Here is a 12,748-nt window from a genome sequence, read left to right as displayed (position 1 = left end):
CGTAATGGAATAGCATCTGTGACTAAAAGCTGCACTTCAGATACAAAATGGAAATACGTAAATAGATGAAATTAATCCATAGAAAACGACCTCGTATAAAAGCAACAATGTATATAAGTGAAATATAATATAACATAGACCAATAAAATTTAGATATAAGTGTTGGTCTTGATAAAAATAAGAACCGCAAATAGAAGGTAAAAATGCAATATTATATATTCTCCTAAGATATGTGGACTAAAAAGTAGAGATTCACTGTCCTGGAAAAATCATGAAGTTCCAGGTAAGGCAGGTGTCAGTTCAATATATCAAAAACGGACCCTGACAGGACAAAAGTGCAGTTTATAGTGAATGGTGTCTTACACCGTAGGTGACTCAGCGGCGTCCCGCTTTCAGTCAGAGAGAGATCCCTTAGAAAGATGGTAAACAAGTTTCGGAACAGTCTTACCGGTTTTTGGAGGTTCCTCACGTGTGGAAGGAGCCTCAGCTGTCTATCGGAACTTTGCTGTTTTCCGCTGTAATCAGGTAGAACCCCCGATAGATGTTTTGGGTCACCTGTTAGTTATTAGTTTGCTGCACGCGGTCCCGCTTGTAACACGCGGTTGCGATGTCGCAGCTCCCGATGAGCAGTTTCAGACCAGCTTTATAAAGACGGTGTAGACTTGTTCCTCAATAGAGTCGGTGTGGTGCACTCACACAAAGTAGAGCTTGGGGGGTCAGACCAGACGCGTTTCGGGGCTAAGGTATCCCCTTCTTCAGTGGCTCAAACTGCTCATCGGGAGCTGCGACATCGCAACCGCGTGTTACAAGCGGGACCGCGTGCAGCAAACTAATAACTAACAGGTGACCCAAAACATCTATCGGGGGTTCTACCTGATTACAGCGGAAAACAGCAAAGTTCCGATAGACAGCTGAGGCTCCTTCCACACGTGAGGAACCTCCAAAAACCGGTAAGACTGTTCCGAAACTTGTTTACCATCTTTCTAAGGGATCTCTCTCTGACTGAAAGCGGGACGCCGCTGAGTCACCTACGGTGTAAGACACCATTCACTATAAACTGCACTTTTGTCCTGTCAGGGTCCGTTTTTGATATATTGAACTGACACCTGCCTTACCTGGAACTTCATGATTTTTCCAGGACAGTGAATCTCTACTTTTTAGTCCACATATCTTAGGAGAATATATAATATTGCATTTTTACCTTCTATTTGCGGTTCTTATTTTTATCAAGACCAACACTTATATCTAAATTTTATTGGTCTATGTTATATTATATTTCACTTATATACATTGTTGCTTTTATACGAGGTCGTTTTCTATGGATTAATTTCATCTATTTACGTATTTCCATTTTGTATCTGAAGTGCAGCTTTTAGTCACAGATGCTATTCCATTACGATAGTGATTAAATGCGCACGTCAACTACAAACATACAGAATTTTATATGAAGTGTTGCCACATAATTTTACTGTCGCAAGTTTATATTGTAGAATATTTACTCTACTACATTTATTGTCCTTTTATCTAATAAACATTAGCAACTAAGTATCCTTAGGTGTGCCCAGTCATTTTGTTCAAAATATATATGTAATTAAGACACTGAGTGCAGTTCCATAAAAAGGCCCAGCAAAATCCTCAGCACCAGGCCCATGATGCTCTTAATCCGGCCCTGCCTCTGAGGGCAGGGTTAGCATGGCAGAGATGTGGAAAACTTTTGTCAACATGCCACAGCTAACTGCACCACCACCTGTTTGTCTGAACGTGTATTCAGCACGGCAGGGGGCGTCATTACAGACAAACGCAGCCGCCTGTCTACAGCCAATGTGGACAAGCTGACATTCATAAAAATGAACCAGGCATGGATCCCACAGGACCGGTCCATCCCTTGTGCAGATTAGACATTTATAAATACCTCCCCTTAACCATATATTATTGTACTCCAGGGCACTTCCTCATTCAATCCTCTTTTTTTAATTTTACCATTATATTGCGGGGCAACCCAAAGTTGAATGAACCTCTCCTCTGTCTGGGTGCCGGGGCCTAAAAATATCTGACAGTGGCCTGTTCCAGTGTTGGATGACATGAAGCATGATTCTCTGCTATGACATGAAGCCTGATTCTCTGCTATGGGACCTCTCTCCTCTGTCTGGGTGCCGGGGCCTAAAAATATCTGACAATGGCCTGTTCCAGTGTTGGGTGACATGAAGCCTGATTCTCTGCTATGACATGAAGCCTGATTCTCTGCTATGGGACCTCTCTCCTCTCTCTGGGTGCCGGGGCCTAAAAATATCTGACAATGCCCTGTTCTATTGGTGGGTGACATAAGGCATGATTCTCTGCTATGACATGAAGCCTGATTCTCTGCTATGGGACCTCTCTCCTCTGTCTGGGTGCCGGGGCCTAAAAATATCTGACAATGGCCTGTTCCAGTGGTGGGTGACATGAAGCCTGATTCTCTGCTATGACATGAAGCCTGAATCTCTGCTATGGGACCTCTCTCCTCTGTCTGGGTGCCGGGGCCTAAATATATCTGACAATGGCCTGTTCCAGTGGTGGGTGACATGAAGCATGATTCTCTGCTATGACATGAAGCCTGATTCTCTGCTATGGGACCTCTCTCCTCTGTCTGGGTGCCGGGGCCTAAAAATATCTGACAATGGCCTGTTCCAGTGGTGGGTGACATGAAGCATGATTCTCTGCTATGACATGAAGCCTTATTCTCTGCTATGGGACCTCTCTCCTCTGTCTGGGTGCCGGGGCCTAAAAAATATCTGACAATGGCCTGTTCCAGTGGTGGGTGACATGAAGCCTGATTCTCTGCTATGACATGAAGCCTGATTCTCTGCTATGGGACCTCTCTCCTCTGTCTGGGTGCCGGGGCCTAAAAATATCTGACAATGGCCTGTTCCAGTGGTGGGTGACATGAAGCCTGATTCTCTGCTATGACATGAAGCCTGAATCTCTGCTATGGGACCTCTCTCCTCTGTCTGGGTGCCGGGGCCTAAACATATCTGACAGTGGCCTGTTCCAGTGTTGGGTGACATGAAGCCTGATTCTCTGCTATGACGTGAAGCCTGAATCTCTGCTATGGGACCTCTCTCCTCTGTCTGGGTGCCGGGGCCTAAAAATATCTGACAATGGCCCGTTCCAGTGGTGGGTGACATGAAGCATGATTCTCTGCTATGACATGAAGCCTGATTCTCTGCTATGGGACCTCTCTCCTCTGTCTGGGTGCCGGGGCCTAAAAATATCTGACAATGGCCTGTTCCAGTGGTGGGTGACATGAAGCCTGATTCTCTGCTATGACATGAAGCCTGATTCTCTGCTATGACATGAAGCCTGAATCTCTGCTATGGGACCTCTCTCCTCTGTCTGGGTGCCGGGGCTTAAACATATCTGACAGTGGCCTGTTCCAGTGTTGGGTGACATGAAGCCTGATTCTCTGCTATGACATGAAGCCTGAATCTCTGCTATGGGACCTCTCTCCTCTGTCTGGGTGCCGGGGCCTAAAAATATCTGACAATGGCCTGTTCCAGTGGTGGGTGACATGAAGCATGATTCTCTGCTATGACATGAAGCCTGAATCTCTGCTATGGGACCTCTCTCCTCTGTCTGGGTGCCGGGGCCTAAAAATATCTGACAATGGCCTGTTCCAGTGGTGGGTGACATGAAGCATGATTCTCTGCTATGACATGAAGCCTGATTCTCTGCTATGGGACCTCTCTCCTCTGTCTGGGTGCCGGGGCCTAAAAATATCTGACAATGGCCTGTTCCAGTGGTGGGTGACATGAAGCCTGATTCTCTGCTATGGGACCTCTCTCCTCTGTCTGGGTGCCGGGGCCTAAAAATATCTGACAATGGCCTGTTCCAGTGGTGGGTGACATGAAGCCTGATTCTCTGCTATGACATGAAGCCTGAATCTCTGCTATGGGACCTCTCTCCTCTGTCTGGGTGCCGGGGCCTAAACATATCTGACAATGGCCTGTTCCAGTGGTGGGTGACATGAAGCCTGATTCTCTGCTATGACATGAAGCCTGAATCTCTGCTATGGGACCTCTCTCCTCTGTCTGCGTGCCGGGGCCTAAACATATCTGACAGTGGCCTGTTCCAGTGTTGGGTGACATGAAGCCTGATTCTCTGCTATGACATGAAGCCTGAATCTCTGCTATGGGAACTCTCTCCTCTGTCTGGGTGCCGGGGCCTAAAAATATCTGACAATGGCCTGTTCCAGTGGTGGGTGACATGAAGCCTAATTCTCTGCTGACATTAAACCTGATTCTCTGCTATGGGACCTCTCTCCAATTGATATTGGTTAATTTTTATTTATTTAATTTTTATTTTTATTCATTTCCCAATCCACATTTGTTTGCAGGGGATTTACCTACATTTTGCTGCCTTTTGCAGCCCTCTAGCCCTTTCCTGGGCTGTTTTACAGCCTTTTTAGTGCCGAAAAGTTCGGGTCCCCATTGACTTCAATGGGGTTCGGGTTCGGGACGAAGTTAGGGTTGAGTTCGGATCCCGAACCTGAACATTTCCGGGAAGTTCGGCCAAACTTCTCGAACCCGAACATCCAGGTGTTCGCTCAACTCTATTAATTAGTAAAATTGCTATCAAAGGTTTTCATAGCTTTAAAATCCACTATTATATGTGCTGCAGCCCTGCAGACATAAGTGTTGGTAACATTTGCAGCCATTGTGATTACTACTGTTAGGCCCATTGCAGGGAAGCGTGAGCGGATTAGGTCCGGATGCGTTGCGGATGCATTCAGTGAAAAATGCGCGATTTCGCAAGCAAGTTAATTCAGTTTTGTATGCGATCGCGTTCAGTTGTTCAGTTTTTATCGCAGGGGTGCAATGCAATTTAATGCGTTTTGCAATCGAGTGCTAAAAAACTGAAGGTATACAGTACAAACAACATCTCTTAGCAACCATCAGTGAAAAATGCATCACATCCACACTTGCTTGCAGATGCGATGCGATTTTCACGCAGGCCCCATTCACTTCTATAAGGCCAGCGTGTAAAATGCTGAATATAGAACATGCTGCAATTTTCACGCAATGCACGAGTGATGCGTGAAAAACAACGCTCATGTTCACAGCCCCATTGAAATGAATGGATCCAGATGCAGCCCCTGCTGTCTCCTTTCCTCCCTCATGTATCCAGAGCTCCTGTTCCACCTTCCTATTTCTGCCCTGCACAGACCTCCTGCCACTACTTCTTGTATGAATCCCCCTCAGAGCCCCTTCCACCTATTCGCTGTGTCCACCCCTCCTGTCCATCCAGGGCCCTTGTCTGACTCCTCTGCCTCTCATTATGGTGGCATCTGAACCGCATTCACCATAAGGACCTTCTAACGTCACAGGGTCAAGTGACTGTGCCCCCCACCCTGTACAGTGCCCCCCACCCAGTACTGTGCCCCTCACCCCGTACGGTGCCCCCTTATACCCTGCATTGTGCCCTCCTACCACACCCTGTGCAGTGCCCATAGTCATTCCCTGTACTATGCCCTCTTATACCCTTTTATCCGGTCACTATATGGCGGTGTTATCACTATATGGCGGTGGTATCCAATAACTGCATGGCCATAACTGTATCCCTTCCCTGCCCACACCACTTTTTTTAGACCTGGCATGAGCGGGAAAAGATACAGATTGCGGTGTTAAGGACCTTTGCGCCACAATCTGTGTCAGAAATACGCCTAACATAGACGTATTTCTATATAATAAATGACCCCCTAATTGTATTGTTATTCGGGGGTAGGGCTAATATCTTTATAGTATATATATTCTAGTGTATTATACTGCGCCCTGTATTTCCCAGTAGAAAATGATCCTTGGGAAGCACAGTCCTCACCCCTGACCACCAGGACCAGGTAGCGCTCTGTCAGTACATGGCGGCCTCCCTGAGTTCCGTCACAGGGGCTCTATACCGGAAAAGACCTGATCAGCTTTATCCCCATGCATTCTGAATGGAGAGTAATCCGTTCAGTTTGCATCAGGATGTCTTCAGTTCAGTCGTTTTGACTGATCAGGCAAAAGAGAAAACCGCAGCATGCTACGGTTTTATCTCCGAATGTGTTCGCCTCACGCATTGCACCCGCGCAGAATACTCGCTCATCTGCAGGGGCAAAGGAGTAGTTTCATGAAAATGACCCCTGCCTATATGTCCTATAAAGGTAAATGGATGTCATAGAGGAAAGTACCAGGCTCTATGAATCCAGAAAAGGAAGCCATTCTGTAAGAAAGGCTCCGATTCTGTTGGACTTCAGCGCTCCATGTGTACTAAATGTAATGCTGAGTGAGTCTGAAGTGGACTTCAATCCGAATTTCAGGGAAAATTCAATTTGCCGCAAAGCTGAATTTCCAAGTGCTTTGTGGTGAGAAATAAATTTTGCTTAAAGTGGCAGTAAAATAAAAAATTCATACTCACCTCATCCATTTGAGAGCGAAGAGGCCACCGCGGCCATCCTAATTGAAGATCCTGCGAAAAATCTTGTGCGCAGTAACGTATGCGGATGTTTTCAGTGAGGGAGCCCAATGGAGCACTGCTGGCCGAGGGAAGGGGGGGGGATAGCAGAGAGCCAGCAGCGGGAGGCAGGTGAGTAAGCTTCCTTTCTCAGGTCCGGCTATGTGTGTGTGTGTGGGGAGGGGTTGCCAAACTTGCCCCCCATTCTGGCACATCCCCTTTATGGTGTTTTTGCATGAATAACAGTAATCATTATACGGTAGCCGCATGTTTCATAGTGTTTCCTTAGACAAAACCCAAAGAATGTGAATGTTAAATGTTGCATTTATTTTATGACAAGTATCATAAGAATAAAGAATCAGGCCAGCTGTATGTTTCATTACTTTACCCACTTCTCACACCAGATATTGGCCTTTCTTTTGAATAAACTGATTTGCTGGGAAAGCTTCTTTATGCTTTCTCTAGTCATCACTTCATCGTCCTCTCCACTGTCTTCGTCATCAGATGTTTCCTCTTTAGTTGGTGACAGCAGCGAAATCCGTAGGTTACTTACTGGGAGATTGCGCTCGATGGTTTCTAGATACTCTTTACTTTTCATCTCCCTGAAGATTTCATCAATGTCTTCACCTTCTAACTGTTTCTGGAGGTTCTGCAATTTCTGACCAATGACAGCTAAGAGATCCAGGGCATGAAGATCTAGGGAGAGATCTTTTACTGGAAAACTGGTCCCAGGCAACTTAAGATGCCGGAGTCTTATTGCTAGGCGCTTTACTTCAGATTTTGCTTTATTTAGGACTTCAGCAATTTCCTCAGCATTCATCTTAAACTTGTCTTGTTTTTTTGTTTCTAGATGTAGTCGAGTTCGGAGCTCTTCTAAAGTCTTTAAATTGTTGGATAGCTTGGCTTGCAGCTTAGCCTGAGCTGAGTACTTTAGTTCCTGAAGAGCATTATCTGTGTTTTTCTGTTTGTCTTTTAATTCACTCTATCATAGAAAGTGCAAATATATACCGTAACCGGATATAATAAAATGGGAAAAAAGATAAAGTTTTGTTTTAGGGCTATATAATAATAAATGTTAAAAACAAAAAAATATAACTAGTAAAAACTTTCTCAAGACTTACCAGAGTTGTTTCAGCCTTTAACTTCTCTTTCTCCAGGTATTTGCGTTTCTCCCCTTGGTTTATGAAGCGCTGTATAACTTCACTTTTACTAGTTACACCTATCGCCTCCTTGATGTTCTCTAGAGCTTGTTCATAGGTGCAGATCCTTTCTTCCTCCTCTTGTGCAGGAGGGACCTCATAGGCATCAGTAGGAGCTTGGACTTCAATGAAAACCACAGATTTAGCTTGTTCCTTTTTATAATGACGCCTCTCTTTGGCCTGATGAGTCAAATTGCGCAAGATCTGTTCTCTGCTACTGTGTTTACAGCGATATTCCTTCTTCTGGTGCCTATATTCTGCCCAGGCTTTATCTCGTGACACTACTGCATTCTTTTTCATGGTTTTTACATCTTTTAGCTCATTTCCGAACACCAAGATTTCAGTCTCTAGTTGTTGTATCTGTGGTTGGTAAGTTGCCATTTCTTCCTGCAAATGGGTAGTAATTTTATTATAAATGCTGTTGATGTGTTCAATATCCTGTAGTTTTAGTCGTGCTTCCTCCAGTTTATTTTCTAGATGATGCTGAATCTGTTCTTCTTGGGTGGCTTCATTATTGTTCTGAACTGCAGCATTCTGCTTAATCATTGATTCTAACTCCTCTAGGCGTTTTATGCGGACTTGGGCCTGGTGACATAGGGCATTAAACCGTTTGATGCTATCATGGAGCTTGCCCTCCTTGAGCTGGACAATCACATGTCCACTCTTAGTCTCCCTGTCAACTTGTCTCTGTTTTTCCTCAGCTAATTCCTGGTTTAATTTCTTGTTCTCCTGCTGAAGCAATTTTATGGTCTCCTGATTTACCTTGATGGTGTGGCTAGCACTCTCCTGGTCTGCTATGTGATCATATTCTAGCAACTGTATCTTTTGCTGTAATGCCGCCATTTGGTCTTGAATTGATGACTTTATTCCAAGAAGAGTTGGAGTTCTGGGCATGGCTGTTTTAGTATCTGCCCGAGATCTTTGTCCACCATTTACCATCCTGACCTGCTCATCGCAAGTTCTAAGCCTCTTACGGATAGTGGCAGGAGAGTCTTCCATTTTAACAATGTGTGTTCGCAGCATTGAAAAGTTCATTTCACTGTCACATGTAGTCAGGAGCTACCCGCATTGCTAATAACAGCTATAAGACGGAACTGGAACTGCTGTTTATTCTTTTTATGATGTCACAAAAGCTGCCCCGCCCAACACTGATATCATATGCAGCCCCGCCCCTTTTCATGATGTCACTGACTCCACTTCTACATTGTAGCAGAAGTGCAGCAAGCCTGCTGGCCCAATAACATCATAGACAGGACTTCTTCCTTAACCACTTCCCGCCACGCTAACGCCGAAAGGCGTCATTTCTGCGGCGCTCCCAGGTCACACTAACGCCGATTGGCGTCATCTCGCGTGAGCCGAGATTTCCTGTGAACGCGCGCACACAGGCGCGCGCGCTCACAGGAACGGAAGGTAAGAGAGTGGATCTCCAGCCTGCCAGCGGCGATCGTTCGCTGGCAGGCTGGAGATGTGATTTTTTAACCCCTAACAGGTATATTAGACGCTGTTTTGATAACAGCGTCTAATATACCTGCTACCTGGTCCTCTGGTGGTCCCCACCAGAGGACACAGGTAGCTCAGTAATATGTTGCACCAAGCACCACTACACTACACCCCCCCTGTCACTTATTAACCCATTATTCACCCTTGATCACCCCTGATCACCCCATATAGACTCCCTGATCACCCCCCTGTAATTGATTACCCCCCTGTCATTGATCACGCCCCTGTAAAGCTCCATTCAGATGTCCGCATGATTTTTACGGATCCACTGATAGATGGATCGGATCCGCAAAACGCATACGGACGTCTGAATGGAGCCTTACAGGGGCGTGATCACCCCATATAGACTCCCTGATCACCCCCCTGTCATTGATTACACCCCTGTCATTGATCAACCCCCTGTAAAGCTCCATTCAGATGTCCACATGATTTTTACGGATCCACTGATAGATGGATCGGATCCGCAAAACACATACAGGCGTCTCCCTGGAGCCTTCCAGGGGGGGTGATCACCCCATATAGACTCCCTGATCACCCCCCTGTCATTGATCACCCCCCCCTGTCATTGATCACCCCCCTGTCAGGCTCCATTCAGATGTCCGTATGATTTTTACGGATCCACGGATACATGGATCGGATCCGCAAAACACATACAGGCGCCTTCCAGGGGGGGTGATCACCCCATATAGACTCTCTGATCACCCCCCTGTCATTGATCACCACCCCTGTCATTGATCACCCCCCTGTCATTGATCACCCCCCTGTCATTGATCACCCCTCTGTAAGGCTCCATTCAGACATTTTTTTGGCCCAAGTTAGCGGAATTATTATTATTTTTTCTTACAAAGTCTCATATTCCACTAACTTGTGTCAAAAAATAAAATCTCACATGAACTCACCATACCCCTCACGGAATCCAAATGCGTAAAATTTTTTAGACATTTATATTCCAGACTTCTTCTCACGCTTTAGGGCCACTAGAATGCCAGGGCAGTATAAATACCCCACATGTGACCCCATTTCGGAAAGAAGACACCCCAAGGTATTCCGTGAGGGGCATATTGAGTCCATGAAAGATTGAAATTTTTGTTCCAAGTTAGCGGAAAGGGAGACTTTGTGAGAAAAAAATAAAAAATATCAATTTCCGCTAACTTGTGCCAAAAAAAAAAAAATTCTATGAACTCGCCATGCCCCTCATTGAATACCTTGGGGTGTCTTCTTTCCAAAATGGGGTCACATGTGGGGTATTTATACTGCCCTGGCATTCTAGGGGCCCCAAAGCGTGAGAAGAAGTCTGGTATCCAAATGTCTAAAAATGCCCTCCTAAAAGGAATTTGGGCACCTTAGCGCATCTAGGCTGCAAAAAAGTGTCACACATCTGGTATCGCCGTACTCAGGAGAAGTTGGGGAATGTGTTTTGGGGTGTCATTTTACATATACCCATGCTGGGTGAGAGAAATATCTTGGTCAAATGCCAACTTTGTATAAAAAAATGGGAAAAGTTGTCTTTTGCCAAGATATTTCTCTCACCCAGCAAGGGTATATGTAAAATGACACCCCAAAACACATTCCCCAACTTCTCCTGAATACGGCAATACCACATGTGTGACACTTTTTTGCAGCCTAGGTGGGCAAAGGGGCCCATATTCCAAAGAGCACCTTTAGGATTTCACAGGTCATTTACCTACTTACCACACATTAGGGCCCCTGGAAAATGCCAGGGCAGTATAACTACCCCACAAGTGACCCCATTTTGGAAAGAAGACACCCCAAGGTATTCCGTGAGGGGCATGGCGAGTTCCTAGAATTTTTTATTTTTTGTCACAAGTTAGTGGAAAATGATGATTTTTTTTTCTTACAAAGTCTCATATTCCACTAACTTGTGACAAAAAATAAAAACTTCCATGAACTCACTATGCCCATCAGCGAATACCTTGGGGTGTCTTCTTTCCAAAATGGGGTCACTTGTGGGGTAGTTATACTGCCCTGGCATTCTAGGGGCCCAAATGTGTGGTAAGGAGTTTGAAATCAAATTCTGTAAAAAATGACCTGTGAAATCCGAAAGGTGCTCTTTGGAATATGGGCCCCTTAGTGGAATATGAGACTTTGAAAGAAAAAAAAAATCAAAAAAAAAAAATCATCATTTTCCGCTAACTTGTGACAAAAAAATAAAAAGTTCTATGAACTCACTATGCCCATCAGCGAATACCTTAGGGTGTCTACTTTCCGAAATGGGGTCATTTGTGGGGTGTTTGTACTGTCTGGGCATTGTAGGACCTCAGGAAACATGACAGGTGCTCAGAAAGTCAGAGCTGCTTCAAAAAGCGGAAATTCACATTTTTGTACCATAGTTTGTAAACGCTATAACTTTTACCCAAACCATTTTTTTTTTTACCCAAACATTTTTTTTTTATCAAAGACATGTAGAACAATAATTTTAGAGCAATATTAATATATGGATGTCGTTTTTTTTGCAAAATTTTACAACTGAAAGTGAAAAATGTCATTTTTTTGCAAAAAAATCGTTAAATTTCGATTAATAACAAAAAAAGTAAAAATGTCAGCAGCAATGAAATACCACCAAATGAAAGCTCTATTAGTGAGAAGAAAAGGAGGTAAAATTCATTTGAGTGGTAAGTTGCATGACCGAGCAATAAACCGCTAAAGTTGTGGAGTGCCAATTTGTAAAAAAGGACCTGGTCTTTAGGGGGGTATAAACCTGTGGTCCTTAAGTGGTTAAAGTAATGCCACATGAGATCAACTATATTCATATTGTGGACATACTGCAAGTCTCCAGACTGCATTATGACCGTCATACAATTGATCAACTTCAGTCTAATTTAGCCAAGTCTTGGCATTATGCTCTATGGATGATTTGCATCACTTATACAATTCTTTGCACTACAACAGGGAGCATCATAAGAATGAACAGAGAAGTACATGACTTCTTGTCCTGTGTCAGTTGGAGATCAGAGAGTTGGTCACATGACACAGCTAAAAATTACATGGGAGTGGATAGCTCACAAATACAGTCACTGATGAGAAGATTACATTCACTACAGATTAAATCGTGCACCTTTCTAACAGGTCACAGAATACATTTATTTTGTTGGAGTGCTCCTTTAAACCCAACCAGGAGCACATAGCAGCTACTTCCTCCCTTAGGGCTCATGCACACGGCTGTGGTTTTTGGCTTGCCTCCAATCTGAGTTTTTACTGAATCAGATTCAAACTCATTCATATCAATGGCGCCACAAAAGATGCTGACAGCATTCATAAGTCTGTTCCGTGGCCCCATAACCTATAGTTTTCTAATACTCATTGGTGAGAAGCTTCAGCGCGTGCCAAGTCCTGATATTCATGAGCTGAGGCTGAGCTCCCCATCCTGGAAGACTGAAAACTAGAGATGACCTAATCGAATCCCACGAAGTGCAATTTGATCCGAATTTCAGGATAAATTTGATTGGCCCAGAAGCCGAATTTCCTCGTGCTTCATATCAGTAAATCGATTTAACCTGAAAAAGTATGAAAAACTAAAAAATTAAAACTTACCTCTTCCATTTGCTCACGAAGGGCCGCCAGCC

At 44.5% G+C, this 12,748-nt stretch overlaps 1 protein-coding gene across 1 annotated transcript; it reads right to left on the bottom strand.

Moving 5' to 3' along the window:
- Positions 1-6,844: 6,844 nt before the first annotated feature.
- LOC120991000 (outer dynein arm-docking complex subunit 3-like) lies at positions 6,845-8,603 on the bottom strand. The gene is made up of 2 exons (XM_040419891.1): positions 7,587-8,603; positions 6,845-7,447 (listed from the first exon to the last, which is right to left on the bottom strand). The coding sequence occupies exons 1-2, from the start codon at positions 8,601-8,603 to the stop codon at positions 6,845-6,847; spliced, it is 1,620 nt and encodes a 539-aa protein (XP_040275825.1).
- Positions 8,604-12,748: the final 4,145 nt, after the last annotated feature.

The sequence above is a fragment of the Bufo bufo genome, chromosome 2 (genome assembly GCF_905171765.1).
Source record: "Bufo bufo chromosome 2, aBufBuf1.1, whole genome shotgun sequence".
In the NCBI taxonomy this organism is placed as follows: Eukaryota; Metazoa; Chordata; class Amphibia; order Anura; family Bufonidae; genus Bufo; species Bufo bufo.
This window is presented reverse-complemented; position numbering and strand designations above follow the sequence as displayed.